General features: G+C 49.5%; 1 protein-coding gene across 2 annotated transcripts in view; it reads right to left on the bottom strand.

The window, feature by feature from the left end:
• The window catches only part of LOC139749619 (uncharacterized), a 218,801-nt gene that overhangs the window by 16,046 nt on the left and 176,988 nt on the right, over positions 1-25,767 (bottom strand). For both annotated transcript variants that reach the window (XM_071663752.1, XM_071663751.1), the window contains 6 exons: positions 24,370-24,510; positions 18,350-18,502; positions 15,906-16,043; positions 13,317-13,484; positions 7,836-7,983; positions 3,988-4,142 (listed from right to left, as the gene is read on the bottom strand). In XM_071663752.1, coding sequence (XP_071519853.1) covers positions 3,988-4,142; positions 7,836-7,983; positions 13,317-13,484; positions 15,906-16,043; positions 18,350-18,502; positions 24,370-24,510 — 903 coding nt within the window. The remainder of the gene's footprint in view (positions 1-3,987; positions 4,143-7,835; positions 7,984-13,316; positions 13,485-15,905; positions 16,044-18,349; positions 18,503-24,369; positions 24,511-25,767) is intronic.

The following is a 25,767-nucleotide window of genomic DNA, read 5'->3' on the forward strand; positions in this document are numbered from 1 at the left end:
GACAACATCATAACTGGAGACGCTATACATGGCAAGAGGTGGGAGCAGCTCCGCCAGGACTGCAGACAGAGCAGGAGTGTTGGCAGGTGGCAGTCTGACTGCAGACAGAGTAGGAGTGTTGGCAGGTGGCAGTCTGACTGCAGACAGAGTAGGAGTGTTGGCAGGTGGCAGTCTGACTGCAGACAGAGCAGGAGTGTTGGCAGGTGGCAGTCTGACTGAATATAATGTATTCACATGTTGAAGGGTTTATTGGTATTGATAAAGAATTAGATTTCAAGGATCGTATAAGGGAAAGAGCACCTGATATTCCTGGAGTCTTGGAAGTTATGCTTATCAAAGAGATTGAGTTCTCATCAGTTCTGCCCAGCGGGGTATATGGTGGCAGGAAGGGAGAGAGACGGTGAAGGAGACGAAGGATTAGACATGTTAGTAATAGAGAACCTCAAGTTTCACATGGAGTGGAGGATGACCCATTCACACAAGACATAATGGGCACAGTTGCTATAGGAGAGAACATTAGTGCTTCTATTATAATGATCCAAAGCGGATTATATATACAATTATAGGAATGAAGGACCAACCAGAGTGGTATATGGAGCAGTGAAACGCTCAGTTAGAGATGGTTAAGTACTGGTCATGGGGGAACTCTCATTGTGATTGGGCGTCATGGAGACACAGGTTCTCACAGTGTACACAGGAAGATGTGCCATACTAACATGCCAGACAGCACACTAGGAGGAGAGGGAGTGTGACACACCATCATTACCACATCTCATCTTCACACATACCATCCACCTGGCATGTGTGACAGACCATCGTTACCACATCTTATCTTCACACACACCATCCACCTGGCATGTGTGACACACCATCATTACCACATCTTATCTTCACACACACCATCCACCTGGCATGTTCAGCCCATCATACACCAGGAGGAGCAAGTGGTCGTGTCAGGCTCAAGTTTGTCGTAAACGAGGACACATTACCACAACAGAGGTGAGGCAAGACGTCAACATGATCCAGCAAACTACACTAAACCCAACAATGTTTGTGGCGACGGTGAGTGGGAAATGGAGTTCAGCAGCCAGGAACTCCAGGGCGGCGTGGCGAGGGGTCCTGTGAGAGTGACTATAAAGGAGGAGAGGCACTGAGGAAGCCAAGCCCTAAAAACCGAGGGAATGGTAAGAAAGACGAAGGAATGGTTTGATAAAAGACGCCATAAAGGAAGAGCTTGGAGACGTGCAGTGGCAAAGGTACAGGCGACATTCCGGCCAGCCAGCACTGGCCACGTATAAGTGGCCAAGAACACAATAAGAAAAGGCGAACAAAGGAACTGTGAAAATAATATCGTGTTCAAGGCAGGTGATCATGATCCAGAAGTATTTCATACATTTACCATGAGTCAGTTATCAGCTGGGAAGCAGTGACTCAGACTGAGGCATTCACAGAGGAATACTGTTGTGGATGATGATGTAAGGTTTTGTGAGGAACTGAAGAACAAGTTTAACAGTGTTTCCACAGTGGAAGACACTGTAGCCCCAACACCAGTGAAAAGGATTGGGAAGGTTTTGTCAATTGTTGATATATTTAGAAAATATATTAACACAATACTGAAAGGCCTTGACCCAAACATGGCTGGGGTTCCCACTGCAGCAGCTGGGCAGTGTGAGAGGGCAAGGTGGGCAGTGTGAGAGGGCCAGGTGGGCAATGTGAGAGGGCCAGGTGGGCAGTGTGAGAGAGCCGGGTGGGCAGTGTGAGAGGGCCGGGTGGGCAGTGTGAGAGGGCCGGGTGGGCAGTGTGAGAGGGCCAGGTGGGCAGTGTGAGAGGGCCGGGTGGGCAGTGTGTATAAGGCAATATTGTGATAAAGTTGTCAGTTAGACACATGAAAGCTGTCTTACGTTTGTTTGTTTAACAAATACAGTGAAAACAACAACAGAGGTATGTGTGCGTGTGTGTGTGTGTGTGTGTGTGTGTGTGTGTGTGTGTGTGTGTTTGTTGGTGGTAAATATAGGATGGATCCGTACGTGGCGGGAACAGTCATGACAGGAAGTGCATGGTGTAGTGAGAGCCATGACGGGAAGTGACAGAGGTCATGACAGTGGTGAGAGGAAGTGCATGACACATAAGAGAAAAATAAACTACTTCAAATTCACTCATGGCTGCTGTCCTCTCCCTGTTGCTGAACTCACTAATTCCAAGTACAATAACTGGAACTGATTCACCATCCAGTAAACATGTCACCTGACGTAGGAGGGGACCAGATACGCCGTGTCTCCTCCTGGTTGACTCTAACACATCTATTGTATCTAACTCTTATGTCTATCTTGTCTCCTAGCCTGACCATCGCCCGCCTCCCTCCCTCCCTCCTGGTCCCAGGCTGGCCACACTGGGCTGAGGACAGTTCAGTCCACCATCATGTTCACTCAGTTCCTCACTGTTCAGTCACACTCAAACCCTTTCTGTTCACAGCCCCATCTTCTCAGTTCTGTGTGTCTGGTCAAAGTGTTAAGTTCTCACACCAGACCACAAGACTGACCCCATCATCTGTTCCCCCTCTACCAGTGCACTTCCCTCAGCGCCCCATGTTCCCCCTCTACCAGTACACTTCCCTCAGCGCCCCATCATCTGTTCCGCCTCTACCAGTACACTTCCCTCAGCGCCCCATGTTCCCCCTCTACCAGTACACTTCCCTCAGCGCCCCATGTTCCCCCTCTACCAGTACACTTCCCTCAGCGCCCCATCATGTTCCGCCTCTACCAGTACACTTCCCTCAGCGCCCCATCATCTGTTCCCCCTCTACCAGTACACTTCCCTCAGCGCCCCATGTTCCCCCTCTACCAGTACACTTCCCTTAGCGCCCCATCATCTGTTCCCCCTCTACCAGACTTCGACCATTACAGAGATGTACACCCCCGCCAACCGACACACTAACTCGCCACGACCAGTTCTGGCCCGGTGGCCTCCCGAGGGCCACAATATACCTAGCCATTAGCCAGATAATAACTTGGCCACACTCGTCATCTCACACCCTTAAACTTCCCCAACTGCGCCATTACCGGGGAGGATCTCTCCCTACATGTCCGGGGGTACACTCTACAGGACCTGGGGAGAGGCTACAGGTCCGGGGGTACACTCTACAGGACCTGGGGAGAGGCTACAGGTCCGGGGGTACACTCTACAGGACCTGGGAGAGGCTACAGGTCCGTGGTACACTCTACAGGACCTGGGAGAGGCTACAGGTCCGGGAGTACACTCTACAGGACCTGGGGAGAGGCTACAGGTCCGGGAGTACACTCTACAGGACCTGGGGAGAGCCTACAGGTCCGGGGTACATTCTACAGGACCCGGGGAAAACCTACAGGTCGGAGGGTACACTTTACAGGACCTGGGGAAAACCTACAGGTCGGAGGGTACAGTCTACAGGACCTGGGGAAAACCTACAGGTCCGTGGTACACTCTACAGGACCTGGGGAGAGGCTACAGGTCCGGAGTACACTCTACAGGACCTGGGAAGAGGATACAAGTCCGGGGGTACACTCTACAGGACCTGGGAGAGGCTACAGGTCCGTGGTACACTCTATAGGACCTGGGAGAGGCTACAGGTCCGGGAGTACACTCTACAGGACCTGGGAGGTACACTCTACAGGACCTGGGGAGAGGCTACAGGTCCGGAGTACACTCTACAGGACCTGGGAAGAGGATACAGGTCCGGGGGTACACTCTACAGGACCTGGGAGAGGCTACAGGTCCGGGAGTACACTCTACAGGACCTGGGAGAGGCTACAGGTCCGTGGTACACTCTACAGGACCTGGGGAGAGGCTACAGGTCCGGCGGTACACTCTACAGGACCTGGGGAGAGGCTACAGGTCCGGGAGTACACTCTACAGGACCTGGGGAGAGGATACAGGTCCGGGACCTGGGGAGAGGATACAGGTCCGGGAGTCTGACCTGTAACGAGGGGAGAAATGATCGTCGTTACCCACCTGCGGACTGGGGCGGCGGGCCCTGGGAGAAGGGGTGGGTGAGGGTGTGGACGCACTTGTCCTCATCAGTCGAGTGTCTGGAGGAGGAGTCACTGAGGGCGGACTCCAGGGTGAACCGCTCGGACTCCAGCGTCTGCGACCGGTGGGCGCGGCTCCTGCCGGGGGACGGGACGCGGGGTTAGAGAAGTGCCCCTCACTACACCTGCGCGGGTCGTGGGCAGGATCACACCTGACTCATGACCAAGATAACACTCCAGTCATGACTCATGACCAAGATAACATTCCAGTCATGACCAAGATAACACTCCAGTCATGACTCATGACCAAGATAACATTCCAGTCATGACCAAGATAACACTCCAGTCATGACCAAGATAACACTCCAGTCATGATTCATGACCAAGATAACTCTCCAGTCATGACTCATGACCAAGATAACATTCCAGCCATGACCAAGATAACACTCCAGTCATGACTCATGACCAAGATAACATTCCAGTTATGACCAAGATAACACTCCAGTCATGACTCATGACCAAGATAACATTCCAGTCATGACCAAGATAACACTCCAGTCATGATTCATGGCCAAGATAACATTCCAGTCATGACCAAGATAACACTCCAGTCATGACTCATGACCAAGATAACATTCCAGCCATGACCAAGATAACTCTCCAGTCATGACTCATGGCCAAGATAACATTCCAGTCATGACTCATGGCCAAGATAACATTCCAGTCATGACCAAGATAACACTCCAGTCATGACTCATGACCAAGATAACATTCCAGCCATGACCAAGATAACTCTCCAGTCATGACTCATGGCCAAGATAACATTCCAGTCATGACCAAGATAACACTCCAGTCATGACTCATGACCAAGATAACATTCCAGTCATGACCAAGATAACACTCCAGTCATGACTCATGACCAAGATAACATTCCAGTCATGACCAAGATAACACTCCAGTCATGACCAAGATAACACTCCAGTCATGACTCATGACCAAGATAACATTCCAGTCATGACCAAGATAACACTCCAGTCATGACCAAGATTACACTCCAGTCATGATTCATGGCCAAGATAACATTCCAGTCATGACCAAGATAACACTCCAGTCATGACTCATGACCAAGATAACACTCCAGTCATGACCAAGATTACACTCCAGTCATGATTCATGGCCAAGATAACATTCCAGTCATGACCAAGATAACATTCCAGTCATGACCAAGATAACACTCCAGTCATGACCAAGATAACACTCCAGTCATGACTCATGACCAAGATAACATTCCAGTCATGACCAAGATAACACTCCAGTCATGACCAAGATTACACTCCAGTCATGATTCATGGCCAAGATAACATTCCAGTCATGACCAAGATAACACTCCAATCATAGTTAACATCTTAACAAGATCACATCTAACTTATACATCATGATATACACCGTGTAACATACACATGACTGTATCATACACTACACTGCATTATACACTATACTGTATCATACACACTACTCTGCATTATACACTATATTTTATCATACACAGTACACTGCATTATACACTATACTGTATCATACACACTACGCTGCATTATACAATATACCGTATCATAAACACCAAACAATGACAATGACCAACAATACAGTATACAGAACGCTGTATATCTTACGCAACACCAGACATATCAAATATGTTACATTATGAACAGTATACTGTCATACATATCATATGTATCATACATCATCATACAACGTTATGCATCAACTCATAAAGAGAATTTAGTGTCATACAAACGTATTTCACCATATACCACAGAATATTATCATACAGCCCATATTATAATACCACAATACCCACCATATAATGTAGAATATATTCATTACCATAACCATCATTCCATTTTTCATTATGTTATACATCAACGTAATACATATGTCATCGTACACATAACACGTACCGTCATACACATCATATAATGTCATACATTATATACACCTGACAGTCATATATTCCATTCATCACCATACAATGTCATACATACCATATAACATTATACATATGTTATTCAGCATACACTGTGACCAACGATGCAAATGTCTGTAAGGTTTAATCCACACCAAACTACTGTTCATATACATTATGAATACCATACATCGCCGTAAACATTATACATACCATAGCTTAATATAGATTATACACTATACATCGTCCATTGTTATACACTATAGCTCCAGCATATCATAACACGTTATACCCACCATCAAGAACCATACAGAAACAAGGGCATGACGATCATACATTATGAATAACATCATAAAACAATAATATGATAAATGAGACAATAACTGAGTAAATATATTATCAACACAGGCGACGTCTGGTCGTAAGAGTTACTGGGGAAAAAAAATATATTATTCCAAGGCCAGATAGGGACTGGAGTCCCAGCATCACTAATATATAATTTTATGATCTTATAAATATATTCATAAAGTAAATTTTCATTCATTAAATTCCCGGACCATGAACTGACTGCAGGAAACCCATGGTTATATATTTAAATAAGGAGTAAAGTAATGCTCTTGGCAAGAATGTGACATAACATGGAAGAACTTGGTCTTCGTCTTCATGACTAATTAATTTCCAGGATTACTTTAATTTCTTAAATGAAAGCCAAAGCTAATTCTCAGATTGCTCTTATCAGTTGGGTGAAAACTGGATTGATTGATGAATTTGTGAGAGTGGCAAGACCAGGAGACAGCTGAACCCTCCAGCGGTTCTTGATCACACAAATTAAATCTATTTTCTAAAATGCTGAAGAAAAAATTATTTCATTCATTATTTTTTTGGTATGGTCAGGAAAAGCAAATAACAATCGTTTATCAAAAGCTCAAAACTGGAAACATACATCGTTAACTGTACAACTGTAGCCCCAACAGCTGCTTGTTCAGCTGGTACAATGGGAATAATGACCAGCTGGAGGTGCATGATGACGTCATCATTGTTGTTGGTTCGTCAAGTGGTTCCCAGGGCGACTTGCACAGACCACCGGCCTCGCCCGGTGAATGCCAACACTTGATTGGCTGACTGGCTGCCAGATGTCACCAGTTTTCCACCCGCAGTGGTACCCAGTTGTTCTTGTCTCGAGACTTTCACTTATGTATCCACAACCTTAATGTCTTTTATTGGCGTAAACATGACAAATTGTGCGCAATTTGAATATCAACAACTGGCAAGGCGTCACTGCAGCTGATTCTATATGTGGGTGGGCTTAAAATTGCATTGCACATGCGCGCTTAATCCGGTCAGTATACTAACCGGATTAATCTGGGGTAACCCCTTCCCAGTAAGCGAGAGGTAACACAGGGCCAAGGTACTAGTGTCGACCAGGGTACCGGTATACCAGGTCCCCAGTAGCCAACCTGAGAACGCCATGAACACAGCTGTTACCTATATTACCATCAACACCCTAGTTTACAAGCTAATTACCTCACCTGGGACTGGTGGAGGGACCAGTTATCTAACCTGGAACTGGTGGAGGACCAGTTACCTGGTCTGGGACTGGTGGAGGACCAGTTATCTGACCTGGGACTGGTGGAGGACCAGTTATCTGACCTGGGACTGGTGGAGGGACCAGTTATCTGACCTGGGACTGGTGGAGGACCAGTTACCTGGTCTGGGACTGGTGGAGGGACCAGTTATCTGACCTGGGACTGGTGGAGGACCAGTTATCTGACCTGGGACTGGTAGAGAGACCACTTATCTCACCTGGGACTGGTAGAGAGACCATTTATATCACCTGGGACTGGTAGAGAGACCAGCTATCTCACCTGGGACTGGTGGAGGGACTGTAGCCTGGGGTGGAGTAGGGCGGTGGAGGTCTGAGTGGAGGAGCTGGTGGCAGCCACATCTCCTCGAGCGGCACCCTGCCCGTGGACTCCACCAGGCCGGGCGTCGAGCTGCTCCTGCCCATGGCCGCTGCAACAGGGGGAGCGGAAGTGAGAGGTCGGGGGAGAGGGAGAGGAGGGGGGAGAGGCCGAGGTGGAGGGTGGTGCTGGGGTCCGTGGTGGTGGTGGTGGGGCACGTCTAGTGGGGGAGAGAGAGAGAGAGAGACACACTTACAGGCAGGCATGGTCCGCGTCCCAGTACTGCACTTTAAAACACTCAAGATATAAACCACAAAATAAATATATATCACAACAAGCTGGGCTGACACAGGGGAGGGGGGGGGAACGACCAGCCGTGGTTGACTTTGCTAAGAAAACGGAGTCTTTGGTTGACATAGCAAAGAAAACGAGGAGACCTTTCCTGATAAAGAAAATGGAGACAACTGTTTTATATATAGCAAAGAAAACAGGAGCCAAAAGTAGCCAGCCAAAGGAACATGCAGAGACCCACAGGCGGGGGGTCGGGGGGGGGGGTGCAGAGACCCACAGGCGGGGGGTCGGGATGCAGAGACCCTCAGGCGGGGGGGGGGGGGCGCATGCAGAGACCCACAGGCGGGGGGTCTGGGGGTAAATGCAGAGACCCACAGGCGGGGGGGGGGGGGCGCATGCAGAGACCCACAGATAGGGGTCGAGGTATTGACAGAACTTACAAGGTTTAGGGTGTGTGTACGTGCAATTATATATATATATATATATATATATATATATATATATATATATATATATATATATATATATATATATACACACACGAAAAATTTCTGTTTGATGTCAACATGCAGGATGGTGTATGTACACCATTGTAGCACCACAACTGCCCCTGCTACAGGCAAGGAGAGCGAGGCAAATCTTGTCATCTCATGGCAGATGGCAAGACGGGTCTAGCCTGCATGACGTACATGCAGGAGGACACGTGTACATGCAGGAGGACACGTCTACATGCAGAACATACACGAGCACAAAACATCAAGTTGATGTTATATGACAAGATCAAAAATGTGAACATTTTGTCCAAATATCAAGTCATGATAACTTGTACCAAAAACTTAATGATAAAGATTCACGTCACAAATGTAAATGAATTGATCAAGTTTTCCTGTACAAACGCATCGCCTTCATTTCATGGGTAGATCATGGCGATCTTGAAGCATTTCTGATACACTGCATGACGTGAACACCTGAGCTGAAGCAAGACACCTTTACTGTGGCCAGCAGACTGGTCTGATGACGTCAGGACTCCCACACCACACTTGGACCACACAAATGTATGGCAATAACAACCTACAACCTAAGGCAGTAACAACCTACAACCTAAGGCAGTAACAACCTACAATCTAGGGCAGTAACAACCTACAACTTAGGGCAGTAACAACCTACAATCTAGGGCAATAACAACCCACAATCTAGGGCAGTAACAACCCACAATCTAGGGCAGTAACAACCTACAATCTAGGGCAGTAACAACCTACAACCTAGGGCAGTAACAACCCACAATCTAGGGCAGTAACAACCCACAATCTAGGGCAGTAACAACCTACAACTTGGGGCAGTAACAACCCACAATCTAGGACAGTAACAACCTACAACTTAGGGCAGTAACAACCCACAATCTAGGGTAGTAACAACCCACAATCTAGGACAGTAACAACCTACAACTTAGGGCAGTAACAACCCACAACCTAGGGCAGTAACAACCCACAATCTAGGGCAGTAACAACCTACAATCTAGGGCAGTAACAACCTACAACTTGGGGCAGTAACAACCCACAATCTAGGACAGTAACAACCTACAACTTAGGGCAGTAACAACCCACAATCTAGGGCAGTAACAACCTACAATCTAGGGCAGTAACAACCTACAACTTGGGGCAGTAACAACCCACAATCTAGGGCAGTAACAACCTACAACTTGGGGCAGTAACAACCCACAATCTAGGACAGTAACAACCTACAACTTAGGGCAGTAACAACCCACAATCTAGGACAGTAACAACCTACAACTTAGGGCAGTAACAACCCACAATCTAGGGCAGTAACAACCTACAACTTGGGGCAGTAACAACCCACAATCTAGGGCAGTAACAACCTACAACTTAGGGCAGTAACAACCCACAATCTAGGGCAGTAACAACCTACAACTTAGGGCAGTGACAACCCACAATCTAGGGTAGTAACAACCCACAATCTAGGGTAGTAACAACCCACAATCTAGGGCAGTAACAACCCACAATCTAGGGCAGTAACAACCTACAACTTAGGGCAGTAACAACCCACAATCTAGGACAGTAACAACCCACAATCTAGGGCAGTAACAACCCACAATCTAGGGCAGTAACAACCCACAATCTAGGGCAGTAACAACCCACAATCTAGGGCAGTAACAACCTACAACTTAGGGCAGTGACAACCCACAATCTAGGGCAGTAACAACCCACAATCTAGGGTAGTAACAACCCACAATCTAGGGCAGTAACAACCTACAACTTAGGGCAGTAACAACCCACAATCTATGGTAGTAACAACCCACAATCTAGGGCAGTAACAACCCACAATCTATGGTATTAACAACCCACAATCTATGGTAGTAACAACCCACAATCTAGGGCAGTAACAACCCACAATCTAGGGCAGTAACAACCCACAATCTATGGTAGTAACAACCCACAATCTAGGGCAGTAACAACCCACAATCTATGGTAGTAACAACCCACAATCTAGGGCAGTAACAACCCACAATCTAGGGCAGTAACAACCCACAATCTATGGTAGTAACAACCCACAATCTATGGTAGTAACAACCCACAATCTAGGGCAGTAACAACCCACAATCTAGGGCAGTAACAACCCACAATCTATGGTAGTAACAACCCACAATCTAGGGCAGTAACAACCCACAATAAAGGAAAAGACAAACACAGAAAATGGGGTCAGTGTCTCTGGCGAGGAGGGTTAGCGTCGAGATTAAAACTTCCACTCAAGTGGTTGCCAACTGCTGGTGTCGGTCCAGTGGAAGGGTCTATGTGGAAGGGGCAGATAACAAGAGACCAGATGGTCCACAACGAGCCTATCTACGCTCATAATCATATATGTGGTAGACACAGTCCAGCACAAGGCTCTCCTCCACCTACCACCTCCTCCTCCTACTCAACAGGTGGAAAAACAAGCTGTGAAGGGGCACCAGTTGGTATGGAGAAAGTATACTGCCACGGACGTTCTACAGGAAAGTGTGAAGAGGATAAGTTCCCTACTGTGACTGGTGTGGTCCCCCCCCCCCCCCCTTAGGAGGATCTAATCTGAAACGGAATTACAGAATGAGTTCAGTGTTCAGCCAGGAACTGCTGCTACTGCTTGATGAAACATGTATTCAACTGAGAGCAGACATCACTCAAGTGTTGGTCCAGCTCTGAACCTTACGTACCGAGTCTCTGAATTCATCAGACCTGGTAGGAATTTTATTCTACAACTCTGAAGGTAAAATATAAAAAACAAACTTTCCCTATGTTGCTGTTACATCTCCTGCATTTTTATTTCGCACCTTTTACTTTGAGTTGGTCGAAATTCTACTGAATGTGAAGACATTTTCTTGTTCTATATTATTGAAACTATATAGTATTTTGAACACTTCTATTTCATCTTCTCAGTCTCCACTAATTCAAAGTATACATAATTTTAAGTCTCGGCGTTTTTTCTTATGAGAGAAAAACATTTTGACTTCAGTTGAAGACATTATTATATGGAATGAAAGTTAATAAAACGTCAGGTCCAGATAAGGTTTATCCGAGGAAAACGAAAGAGGCGAGAAATGAGACAGTTAAGATCTTACCTGCTGTCTTCAGTAAGTCATTAGCTACTGGAAGAGTTCCAGAGGATAAGAAGTTTGCTAAAGTAACGCTGATATTAGGAAAAGGTCATAAGTCAATGACCGGAAACTATCGCCCAATTAACTTAACGTCTGTAGATGGTAAACTTGTGGAAAGAATCGTTCAGGTCAACAATTGTACAATCATTTTGAAGGATCACCACTGAATAAACGAATGACTTATGGTCGTGACCAAATCGCACGTCAAATCTGCTTAATGTTTCTTATGATATCCTCAAGATGTACGATGAAAGTAAACAGATGATGTCATCTATTTGGATTTTCTTAAAGTATTTGATAAAGTTATGCATCAGACGTTACTAGCAAAAGTCAGGTCCCATGATAGTTATGAGACTGTACATCAATGGTTAGGAAATTGGTTGGCAGCCGTACACAAAGAGGAATGATTGATGGTCAAGCCTCAGATATGGTTAGACGTAACAAGTGGTGTGCCACAAGGATCAGTCTTAGCACCGGATCTCTTAATCATATATATCAAATGATAATGATAAAGAAAATTGGGCTGCATTTTAACAAATTGAAATTCTCCGACGATACTAAGCTGGGAAATCAAGTTAGAAGAGAAACTGAACATCTGTAGCTTCAAACTAACTACATCCAACTGATGGACTGGCCTAACCGGTGGCAAATGATATTCAATATCGATAAATGCAAAGTCAGTTATAAAAGCGTGAGGGCAAGCTACAGTATGAATTCTATTAACCTACAAAAGGTGAATGTGGAAAAATACCTGTGTGTGTGACCTCTGGCGACCTTAAACCAGATAAACACCTCATAGCAGCAGCAATAAAGTTGAAATAAATCTCCGGCTCGGTAGATTGGGTTTATCGTACATAAGTCTAGGGAAATTATCCTTACACTTTACGTTTTCACTGGTGCGTCCCCAGCTCGATACTGTGTTCGGATAGAAAAGGAAAGATGAAGATATGATCTAACTCGGGCATCACAAATTATGAAAGGCTTTGATAATCTGAATCTAATGAGCTACTTCAGGCTGGATCTAACCTGAGATCCCTCACCGTCACTCGTGACCAAATGATCTAATGAGGAAAACCTCTTTTTTTGGGGGGAGGAGGATTGTGAACATCACTGTGGACACGTTCACCAACAGACAAGCCTCCAGGGCGGTCGTCTACACCGACTTATTTCCGGAAACCTTTCCAGTTATTTCACAATGGATCATTGTTCTGTCTGCCAACTCCTACCTCACCATATCTACAAGTCTCAGAATTCTTGCAACATGACGAACCGCCTCGGAAGGACTCTGTGGTCTGTTGCTGTGTCAATATCATTGTATTGCCTTCACGTATACACACACACAGGTCGAGGACCAGTCCTGAGCCTAGTGTGGGAGCCTGGAGCCCCTGAGGTCTGCCCTGTGCTGTGTCGCAGGAGGTGTGGCCAAGGGCAGGGGGAGAGTGTCACACGTCACACACACACACACCATCACCTCCCCCACTCGGGCTCAAGCCTCCACAACCAACCTTTCTCCAGCGGCGCTTTTTTGTACTTTTCCAGTCTCTTGGCGGCGATGGCCTCGAGTCTGACCCTGGCGGCCGGGTACTCCTTGAGCACATCCCACATGTCCTTCTTGGAGAGGACGAACAGGTCACTGTAGCCGACCGAGCGAACTGACGCCGTCCGTCTGTTGCCTGTGGCGGAACCAGGAGGAGGAGGAGGTACGTTATCAAGGGCCAGGCTGGTGATGGTGAGGGGGGTCAGGCTGGTGATGGTGAGGGGAGTCAGGCTGGTGATGGTGAGGGGGGCCAGGCTGGTGATGGTGAGGGGGGTCAGGCTGGTCATGGTGAGGGGGGCCAGGCTGGTGATGGTGAGGGGGGCCAGGCTGGTGATGGTGAGGGGGCCAGGTTGGTGATAGTGAGGGGCTTGGCTGGTGATAATGTGAGGCCAGTCTGGTGATAGTGAAAGGCCAGGCTAGTCATAGTATGAGGCCAAGCTGGTGATAGTGTGAGGCCAGGCTAGCGATAGTGTGAGGCCAGGCTAGTGATAATGAGGGGCCAGGCTAGTGATAGTGAGGGGCCAGGCTAGTGATAGTGAGGGGCCAGGCTAGTGATAGTGAGGGGTCAGGCTAGTGATAGTGAAGGTGTTATCTTAACGACTTGTTCCGGGTCATTATCGAGGAAACATGGGAGACCCTCTACTACATCGGGATCACCCCGGGGGAGCCTAGCCAACCCTTGTGGTGTACCGGGATCACCCCGGGGGAGCCTAACCAACCCTTGTGGTGTACCGGGATCACCCCGGGGGAGCCTAGCCAACCCTTGTGGTGTACCGGGATCACCCCGGGGGAGCGTAGCCAACCCTTGTGGTGTACCGGGATCACCCCGGGGGAGCCTAGCCAACCCTTGTGGTGTACCGGGATCACCCCGGGGGAGCCTAGCCAACCCTTGTGGTGTACCGGGATCACCCCGGGGGAGCGTAGCCAACCCTTGTGGTGTACCGGGATCACCCCGGGGGAGCCTAACCAACCCTTGTGGTGTACCGGGATCACCCCGGGGGAGCCTAACCAACCCTTGTGGTGTACGTAGATAAACACTTCACACAGGACATGAGCAGGTGGGGGAAGACACGCTATGGCAGGAGGTCACACAGCTGGAGGGCTGGACACAGCTGGAGGGCTGAACACAGCTGGAGGGCTGAACACAGCTGGAGGGCTGGACACAGCTGGAGGGCTGGACACAGCTGGAGGGCTGGACACAGCTGGAGGGCTGAACACAGCTGGAGGGCTGGACACAGCTGGAGGGCTGGACACAGCTGGAGGGCTGGACACAGCTGGAGGGCTGGACACAGCTGGAGGGCTGGACACAGCTGGAGGCATCAAGTGGGTTAAGGAAATATACAAAACATAAGATCATAGTCATACGTAGCACACAAGTTCTCAGGTAGATGACCTCAAACACAGCAGAACCTCAAACTTAATTACCCGAAGACGTACGAGGTGAACACTAACTTCCTACATTAAGGTTGTGACAACACGACCGCTGGAGCTGTGTGCATGGTTGTGATGATAACGACAGGTTGGGTTGTGAGGAGGAGGAGGAGCAACACTGAGGCAATATCAGGTCAGCTGGGGGAAGTATGACCCCGAGTGTTGGCAGGGGGGGGGGTCCCACCTGTGTGCCAGCGGTCAGGGGGGGGAGGGCGTGACACCCCCCCCCCCCCGTACCTCCACAGGTCAACGTGAGGGGAGTGTGGGAAGGTCACTCAGCCGGGGAGGGGAGGAGAGGGGAGGGAGGTCACATGTGAGGTAAGTGTTGTCATGTGTGAGTGCGTGTGTTGGTGACTGGGTCGAGCGCTGGTCACACATGTGTGGCTCAGGAAGGGAGACGAGAGGGAGCCTGGGGCCTGGGAGGGGACTGTGAGAGGCGCTGCAGTAGAGGATATGTAACACAGAAATTAGATATAGTTACTTTTCTAGGTACAGATTATAATTGCTTAAGTCTTCTACAAGTATATTAAAAAGATATAGTTACTTCTACTATATTCAATGACTACTACAATGACATAATGTAGAGTTACTTATAAAAGTATATAGATTAGATATTGCTACTTGTAGTGAAGATGCTTCACACACACACACACACACACACACACACACACACACACATACATACAGACACATCACACACACACACACACACACACACACACACACACACACACACACACACACACACACATACATACAGACACATCACACACACACACACGCACACACACACATCACACATACACACACACACATCACACACAGACAGTCGAGTCGTGGTAACCCGGGACAAGGTTCTTCCTCCGTTCAGTGAGTGACTTTTTTGTCCATAGCTTTACTTAGACATTTCTCCTTGAGTCATCATCTCTCTCTCTCTCTCTCTCTCTCTCTCTCTCTCTCTCTCTCTCTCTCTCTCTCTCTCTCTCTAGATTAATCCATTTTTTCATCTCTTCCACTGGCAAAAACCACCTCCGAATGGTCCACTGGATCTGTTGCCGTGGAATACAAGGGGAGTTAAAGCTGTCAGGAATGTATATATATAAACAGAGCGAGGGATGAGGAGGACCTGCGGTGCCCATGTTCAGTATGGAGATCTCGCCGAAGTAAGAGCCGGCCTTGAGGGTTGCCAACATGGTCTTGCCGTTGTCAGCCACCACGTGCAGCTTGCCACGGTTCACGATGTACATCTCCTTGCCCACCTCTCCTGCCGGCAGGGGGGTGGGGGGTTAGTAGTGGTGGTAGTGGGGGGGGGTTAGTAGTGGTGGTAGTGGGGGGGTTAGTAGTGGTGGTAGTGGGGGGGGTTAGTAGTGGTGGTAGTGGGGGGGTTAGTAGTGGTGGTAGTGGGGGGGTTAGTAGTGGTGGTAGTGGGGGGGGTTAGTAGTGGTGGTAATGGGGGGGGATCAGTGGTGGTAGTGTGGTAGACATGTTGGCAGTGATCATATTGGTGGAGTTTGGTACAGCATAATACAGTCAGCATGCTGTACTATACACTATATGGTACAGCATAATACAGTCAACATGCTGTACTATACAGTATATGGTACAGCATAATACAGTCAACATGCTGTACTATACACTATATGGTACAGCATAATACAGTCAACATGCTGTACTATACAGTATATGGTACAGCATAATACAGTCAACATGCTGTACTATACACTATATGGTACAGCATAATACAGTCAGCATGCTGTACTATACACTATATGGTACAGCATAATACAGTCAACATGCTGTACTATACATTATATGGTACAGCATAATGCAGTCAACATGCTGTACTATACAGTATATGGTACAGCATAATACAGTCAACATGCTGTAATATACAGTATATATCAATACATTTTCCTATCATATCTTTAGTTCTAACCCAACGTACAAATATCACAGTAATATTAACTTGTGTACATAGTTATGGTACAATATGCGTCACATAGTTACGGTACAATATGCGTCACATAGTTATGGTACAATATGCGTCACATAGTTATGGTACAATATGCGTCATATAAAATATGGTACAATAATAATGGTGTGAATAATACCTGTATAACAACGTCTGGGTCAACACGTATGGTACAAGGTCCAGGTCACATGACGTACGGTACAAGGTCCAGGTCACAAGACGTATGGTACAGGGTCCAGTTCACAACACGTATGGTACAAGGTCCAGGTCACGAGACGTGCGGTACAAGGCCCAGGTCACAAGACGTATGGGACAACGTCCAGGTCACAAGACGTATGGTACAAGGCCCAGGTCACAAGACGCACGGTACAAGGTCCAGGTCACAAGACGTACGGTACAAGGTCCAGGTCACAAGACGTATGGTACAAGGTCCAGGTCACAAGACGTATGGTACAAGGCCCAGGTCACAAGACGTACGGTACAAGGTCCAGGTCACAAGACGTATGGTACAAGGTCCAGGTCACAAGACGTATGGTACAAGGCCCAGGTCACAAGACGTACGGTACAAGGTCCAGGTCACAAGACGTACGGTACAAGGCCCAGGTCACAAGACGTATGGAACAAGGTCCAGGTTACAAGACGTACGGTACAAGGTCCAGGTCACAAGACGTGCGGTACAAGGCCCAGGTCACAAGACGTATGGTACAAGGTCCAGGTTACAAGACGTATGGAACAAGGTCCAGGTCACAAGACGCATGGTACAAGGCCCAGGTCACAAGACGTACGGTACAAGGTCCAGGTCACAAGACGTACGGTACAAGGTCAAGGTCACAAGACGTATGGTACAAGGCCCAGGTCATAAGACGTACGGTACAAGGTCCAAGTCACAAGACGTATGGTACAAGGCCCAGGTCACAAGACGTATGGTACAAGGTCCAGGTCACAAGACGCATAACACGTGCGGTACAAGGCCCAGGTCACAAGACGTATGGTACAAGGCCTAGGTCACAAGACATACGGTACAAGGTCCAGGTCACAAGACGTACGGTACAAGGTCCAGGTCACAAGACGTATGGTACAAGGCCCAGGTCATAAGACGTACGGTACAAGGTCCAGGTCACAAGACGTACGGTACAAGGCCCAGGTCATAAGACGTATGGTACAAGGTCCAGGTCACAAGACGTATGGTACAAGGTCCAGGTCACAAGACGTATGGTACAAGGTCCAGGTCACAAGACGTATGGTACAAGGTCCAGGTCACAAGACGTATGGTACAAGGTCCAGGTCACAAGACGTATGGTACAAGGTCCAGGTCACAAGGCTTATGAACAATACCAACCCTCCAGTAGGACACATGCTGAACATAACATAACATATTGAGGGCACTACCTTGCTACACACTCCCCCTTCCCCCCCCCCCCCCTTGTCTTAGTACAGCCCTCTACCCCGTGGTACAGCCCCCGGCCCCGTGGTACAGCCTTCAGCCCCATGGTGGAGCCTTCCACCCCGGAGCACAGCCCCCAGCGTGGAGCCCTCCACCCCGTAGTACAGCCCCCGGCCCCGTGGTGGAGCCCTGGGGCCCCCGTGGCAGGACCTACCTTTCCTACAGATGTAGTCACCGGGAGAGAAGAGGACGGGGCGCAGGTGGAGCACCAGCTCACACAGGAAGCCAGCCTCGGTGTTCTGGAAGATCTCCACCCGCTTGAGCGTGTCCAGGTGCACGTGGATCGCCATCTCCGCCTTCAGCTTATCTGGGGTGACCAGAAGGGGGGAAAGGGGGAACTCTTAATAAGGGGGTGGGGCAGCCCTCAGTGGGAGACTCCTTAATGGGTAGTTCTAGTGGTGATGGTGAGGTGGAACACGTCATGGGGAAGGTGAGGGTGAAGATCGAACCCCACCTGTGTTAACATTCCTCCACACACACACACACACACACACACATACAGAAGAGCCTCAGTGGTTCAGTGGTTAGTGTTCTCAGTCATGAGTCTCAGAGGCCCAAGTTTCAGTCTCAAGCGAGACAGACGCCTCGACCGACCCAGCTGTTCATCCCCCACGTCCCATACATGTGTACCTGGGAGCACTGAGGAACATGTGTGAGGAGGGACCATAGTGTGTGTGGGCAGAGATGGGCATGTGTGAGGGGACAGCAGGCCCAACGCTGCTGTACAGAGGCGAGGCGTGGGCTACAGATGAGTAAATATGGCAGAGGGTGAGAGTGTGGGACACGAAATGTTTGAGGACAATCTGTTGTGTGAGGAGGGTTGATCTAATAAGAAAATACAGGGTAAGAGAGAGAGAGAGAGAGAGAGAGAGAGAGAGAGAGAGAGAGAGAGAGAGAGAGAGAGAGAGAGAGAGAGAGAGAGAGATGGTAGTAAGATGAGTAAGGTTGAGAGAGCTAAAGAGAATATGGCTACATGGTATGGACATATGGAGAGGATGAGTGAGGAGAGGTTGACTGCGGGGATATACACGTCAGAAGTGGAGGGGACAAGTAGAAAGGTCAGAAGGATGGACAGAAAGATGGTCTGAGTGTTTGGGACCTGATCATTCAGGAGGGTGTGAGACGTATGTGGGACAGAATGAACTGTGGATATATGGTATACATGGGATGACGTGCTATCAATGGACTAACCCAGGGATATTAAGCGTCCGGGGTACTCCATGGAAAGGTCTGTGGGGGCCTCGTAGTGTATAGAGATGTGAGCGACTCAGGCCACTTCCATCTGTCCCTGGCGCTACCTCGGTAAAGCTGGTGTACTGGCGGGAGTGTGACCTGGACGTGATGTTGTATATTGTGATAACAACTCCCAGGTTATCCTGTGGTTGTTGGTTGGCCTCACAACAGCCCATACTGGCGCTGCTGGTCGTTAACTTTGTAAAGTTTTAACCTTAGGTTTGTGTATTGCTGTCCTCGTACGCGTCTATTGCCCGTCCTTATCACTATTATCAGTGATAGTAACTGGTCTTTGGCCACGGATAGATATGCTTATACCGGCTGTCTGTGGGAGGCTCCGTCTTGCCTTCTGGTACAACTGTAACTTTAAAGTTGTTATATTCTCAACTTTTATCCTCCTGGTTGGTTCACTTCCTCACTTGCCACTGCCATACATTTTGTAGTCAATGTTGTGGACTTTCTTGTGATGTCATAACGGGATTACTTTATCTGATGTTTACATCAAACGACCGATGGTCATGACGGCCCACAACCTCAGGTTATAACCACCAGTTGTAGAGTCTTGAGAGAGCCAGGAGCACACAGCCTCTGCCTCACTACCTGTCTGGTCCTGGTATGGGGAGGAGAGCGAGACCTGAGCAGGTCTTCAGGCGGAAGAAGCGGACGTAAAAGTAGCCTCCGTGCCTGGCCAATGGCAGCGTGCGGGAGACGGTTGGCTGGGTTCCTGGAATAATCCATTAGTCCGCTGCAGCTGCGGTTCCCCCGACTGGCTGCCGCAGAAGCCGCTGGATACGATCCTGGACGGTGATGTGTACGGCGGCTGGAGGACCAGTTAGCCACGAGCAGCGAGAAGTAATGTGGACACGCTTGACCTGGTGTGTGTGTGTGTGTGTGTGTGTGTGTGTACGTACGTTGGCGTCTCTGGTTGGATCTTCCATCAGCAGGTCCTGCTGGGGTTTGTACTCTCCTGGTCTTCCGGTTCCAGCCTCAGGTTACCCACCTGGATCGTGGCCCAGGAGGAGGTTGACGTGGGCGGCTTTCACATTACTTAATGTTATGAAGGAGTTTACAGTCGCCTTCATGACACAGTGGCTTCATTAATTACGTGGCAGCTCTGCCCGCCTGCCCGCCCAGCCCAGGCTAGGGTGATCACCACACTGCTGGTCTGGATGTGGTGGTGGGAGACGGTGGGTCGTGCGCTGCTGCTCTGGCTCTGGGCTGCAACCATGAGGGGTCTTGGTTATACTCCAGGCTATACTGAGGCTCTTGGTTATACTCCAGGATATACTGAGGCTCTTGGTTATACTCCAGGATATACTGAAGTTTCTGGAGCTCTTGGTTGTATGTAAGGCTTTCTTTACTAAGGTCTGATCAGGTACGAACTTGTGTCTTTCCATCCGTGTTTGAGGAGCCGTTCTTCGTGAGGGGTCGACTCTAGGCGAGGGGGTATCGTTGTGAGATGAGCCCAAGTTGGGATATATTTTATGATCCTAGATGGAGGAAGACTTCTGGATGACGTCAGTCTTGTGACGTCAGTCTAGTGTCTCTGTGGAACAGGCAACATTAAGGCAGCGTCCAAGATCTAAAAGGTTTTTGTAGACAGAGATGGCGAGTGTATTGACCGGCACTGCCGTGGACGGCCTTAACGACCCTGCCAGCCGATAGGCCTATGGCCCAGCTAACCAAACCAACCACGAGCAGAGTTGTGCTCTCATGATGGTCGCGTTACCGGACTCTGCCCGCGTGAGGATACACCGCGAGTGATTCGTCACCGTTTGGCAAGACTGTATCATTCGGAGTACAGTCTCTTCAGAAAGCTTCTCACTTCATAGGAGTCCACATTTCCCTGCTACTGGACGTAGTGCTGCCTTGGGCTGCAGCGAGTAGAGCCATGGAAGTGGAAGTGAGTCACAGGGTGTGTGAGGGGGCAAAGGTTCTGGGTGCGCTGAATAATGTGTGGAAAGAGATCGTTATCTGTGGTGGTGGGGAGCAAATATGAGTATGGTTGAAGGAATAATTGTTCCAGCAATATCATATGGTTGCGAGGCATGGGCTATTGATAGGGGTGTGCGGAGGAGGGTGGTTATGTTGGAAATGAAATGTTTGAGGACAATATGTGGTGTGAGGTGGTTTGATCGAGTACGCAATGAAAGGGTAAGAGAGGTGTGTGGTAATGAGTAGAGTGTGGTTGCGAGCAGAAGAGGGTGTTCTGAAATGGTTTGGTCACATGGAGAGAATGAGTGAGGAAAGATTGACCATGAGGATATATGTGTCAGAGGTGGAGGGAACGAGGAGAAGTGGGAGACCAAATTGGAGGTGGAAGGATGGAGTGAAAATGATTTTGAGTGATCGGGGCCTGAACTTGCAGGAGGGTGAAAGGCTTGCACAGGATAGAGTGAATTGGAACGATGTGGTATATCGGGGTCCACGTGCCGTCAATGGACTAAACTTGGGCATGTGAAGTTTCTGAGGCAAACTATAGAAAAGACTGTGGGGCCTGGATGTGGATAGGAAGCTGTGGTTTCGGTGTATTACACATGACAGCTAGAGACTGAGTGTGAGTGTATGTGGCCTTTCTTCGTCCGTTCCTGGCACTGCCTCGCTAACGCGGGCAACGGCGATCAAGTAGGAGAAAGTCTCTCTCTCTCCCTCTCTCTCTATATATATATGTATATATATATATATATATATATATATATATATATATATATATATATATATATATATATATATGAAGTAGGTGGCGTGCGTGCGATGGTGTGTCAACACTGGGGAGAAGTTATGAGTTTTCTTCATCTAACTTTTGTAGTGAGGCAGAGTCGTCCCTCGGGGGGGAGGGAGGCAGGCACACGTCATACATCCTCACGTGACTGCCTGTCTATCCTCACGTGACTGCCTGTCTATCCTCACGTGACTGTCTGTCTATCCTCACGTGACTGTCTGTCTATCCTGTGCCCCACTGGCCGGTCGTGCTGCGTCGGTGGCCACTCTGGCCCGTCGTGTGCAGCAGCAGGAGGAGGAGCAGCTGGGCCGGCGCAGCAGCGCTGGAGTGTGTGTGTGTGTGGAGGGAGGGCTCGCCCGAGGGAGAGCCTGGGGGGAGGTGTGGTGGCTGGACGCCCCACCGGGGTGAGGAGTGACTTGTGCATGTTGTCTCGTGTCTCTGTGTCTCGCTCACACTCGCTAGAGACAGTCTCTCAGGAAGAAGCCTAAACAGAGAGAGAAAAAAAGCTTAAATTGTCTCAAGTGTGACGTAGTGACACGACAGAACACGACCACTGCTCCTCCCACCCACCCAGGACCTGCCTCCTCCTCCTGCCCCACCTGCACCCACTGCCATACCCACGCCCACGTACACTCCACCTCCTCCTCTCTGTTCAAACCAACTTATCTCTCTTCCCTTATCAACCTCATTAACTTACTTTTATTCACACTGACTCTTAACTTCCTCCTTTCACACACTCTCCCACACTCACCTTCTGCACTTTCTAAGTCGTATCTGCCACCAGATCTACGTCATCTGCAAACAGCAGTTGACTCCACTCTCGTCCCCCCCTCCCCGCCCCCCAAGACTTCAGTGTCCGCCTTTCTCTCCAGAGCTTTTGTATTGACCTCCTCACAATGAACAGATCAAACAGCCACGGTGACACCATACACCAATGACAATAACCCACCTTCCCCTGAACCTCTCTCTCTCTCTCTCTCTCTCTCTCTCTCTCTCTCTCTCTCTATATATATATATATATATATATATATATATATATATATATATATATATATATATATATATATATATATATATATATTCATAGAAAAGTGAGTGTATCTGGCAGTAATACATCAGTGATAATAATTCACTTATACACAATAACCTGACAACAGCTGACTCTTGGCACTGACCTGGTCATCAGTAGGTGAGTGGCACTGACCTGGTCATCAGCAGGTGAGTGGCACTGGCCTGGTCATCAGTAGGTGACTGGCACTGACCTGGTCATCAGTAGGTGAGTGGCACTGACCTGGTCATCAGTAGGTGAGTGGCACTGACCTGGTCATCAGCAGGTGAGTGGCACTGACCTGGTCATCAGCAGGTGAGTGGCACTGACCTGGTCATCAGTAGGTGAGTGGCACTGACCTGGTCATCAGTAGGTGAGTGGCACTGACCTGGTCATCAGTAGGTGAGTGGCACTGACCTGGTCATCAGTAGGTGAGTGGCACTGACCTGGTCATCAGTAGGTGAGTGGCACTGACCTGGCCATCAGCAAGTGAGTGGCACTGACCTGGTCATCAGTAGGTGAGTGGCACTGACCTGGTCATCAGCAAGTGAGTGGCACTGACCTGGTCATCAGCAAGTGAGTGGCACTGACCTGGTCATCAGCAAGTGAGTGGCACTGACCTAGTCATCAGCAGGTGAGTGGCACTGACCTGGTCATCAGCAGGTGAGTGGCACTGACCTGGTCATCAGCAGGTGAGTGGCACTGACCTGGTCATCAGCAAGTGAGTGGCACTGACCTGGTCATCAGCAAGTGAGTGGCACTGACCTGGTCATCAGCAGGTGAGTGGCACTGACCTGGTCATCAGCAGGTGAGTGGCACTGACCTGGTCATCAGCAGGTGAGTGGCACTGACCTGGTCATCAGCAGGTGAGTGGCACTGACCTGGTCATCAGCAGGTGAGTGGCACTGACCTGGTCATCAGTAGGTGAGTGGCACTGACCTGGTCATCAGCAGGTGAGTGGCACTGACCTGGTCATCAGCAGGTGAGTGGCACTGACCTGGTCATCAGTAGGTGAGTGGCACTGACCTGGTCATCAGCAGGTGAGTGGCACTGACCTGGTCATCAGTAGGTGAGTGGCACTGACCTGGTCATCAGTAGGTGAGTGGCACTGACCTGGTCATCAGCAGGTGAGTGGCACTGACCTGGTCATCAGTAGGTGAGTGGCACTGACCTGGTAAGCAGCTGACAGCCTTCTCCTCGTCTGAGCACTTCTGGGTGAGCCAGAGGTAGTCGAACCACTTGATGACCTTCCCCTGCAGGTGGGCTGGCACACGCCTCATCCTCATGTAGGTCTTGACCCCGTCCAGCTTGGCTGCGGGGGAGAGGTTAGCTTGCTCTATCAAAATATCATGACGTCATACGTTATAGAAGGGGCCGAGCATATCATACAACGAAATGTTGAATAACAGAGAACAGCAGAAGAACAAGAACAACACCCAAGTTGTGGTAACTAAGAGTAACATCCAGTGGCAAGAAGCGAACCCTGGCGGAGACAGGAGCTAACGTATAGGAAAGGTTACAAGACAGACGTAAGTATACGTCACGTCTGACGCTCATGATGAAGTCAGCGAGAACGTCACAGAACATGAAAGACGTCAACTGTCATGTCTTGTTGTGCACATCTGCCAGGGATGACCTGTGGTGTTCTGCAGGTGAACAGTGAGGAACACTGAGGGAGTGGAGGGGGCTGAGCGAGGCACTCAGGAGAGGGAGTGGAGGGGGCTGAGCGAGGCATTCAGGAGAGGGAGTGGAGGGGGCTGAGCTCGGCACTCAGGAGAGGGAGTGGAGGGGGCTGAGCGAGGCATTCAGGAGAGGGAGTGGAGGGGGCTGAGCGAGGCATTCAGGAGAGGGAGTGGAGGGGGCTGAGCGAGGCATTCAGGAGAGGGAGTGGAGGGGGCTGAGCGAGGCATTCAGGAGAGGGAGTGGAGGGGGCTGAGCGAGGCACTCAGGAGAGGGAGTGGAGGGGGCTGAGCGAGGCATTCAGGAGAGGGAGTGGAGGGGGCTGAGCGAGGCATTCAGGAAGGGAGTGGAGGGGACTGAGCGAGGCACTCAGGAGAGGGAGTGGAGGGGGCTGAGCGAGGCATTCAGGAGAGTGAGTGGGGAGGCTGAGCGAGGCATTCAGGAGAGGGAGTGGAGGGGGCTGAGCGAGGCATTCAGGAGAGGGAGTGGAGGGGGCTGAGCGAGGCATTCAGGAGAGGGAGTGGAGGGGGCTGAGCGAGGCATTCAGGAGAGGGAGTGGAGGGGGCTGAGCGAGGCATTCAGGAGAGGGAGTGGAGGGGGCTGAGCGAGGCATTCAGGAGAGGGAGTGGAGGGGGCTGAGCGAGGCATTCAGGAGAGGGAGTGGAGGGGGCTGAGCGAGGCACTCAGGAGAGGGAGTGGAGGGGGCTGAGCGAGGCATTCAGGAGAGGGAGTGGAGGGGGCTGAGCGAGGCATTCAGGAGAGGGGGTGGAGGGGGCTGAGCAAGGCATTCAGGAGAGGGAGTGGAGGGGGCTGAGCGATGCATTCAGGAGAGGGAGTGGAGGGGGCTGAGCGAGGCATTCAGGAGAGGGAGTGGAGGGGGCTGAGCGAT

Source organism: Panulirus ornatus, chromosome 7 (genome assembly GCF_036320965.1).
Source record: "Panulirus ornatus isolate Po-2019 chromosome 7, ASM3632096v1, whole genome shotgun sequence".
Classification (NCBI taxonomy): Eukaryota; Metazoa; Arthropoda; class Malacostraca; order Decapoda; family Palinuridae; genus Panulirus; species Panulirus ornatus.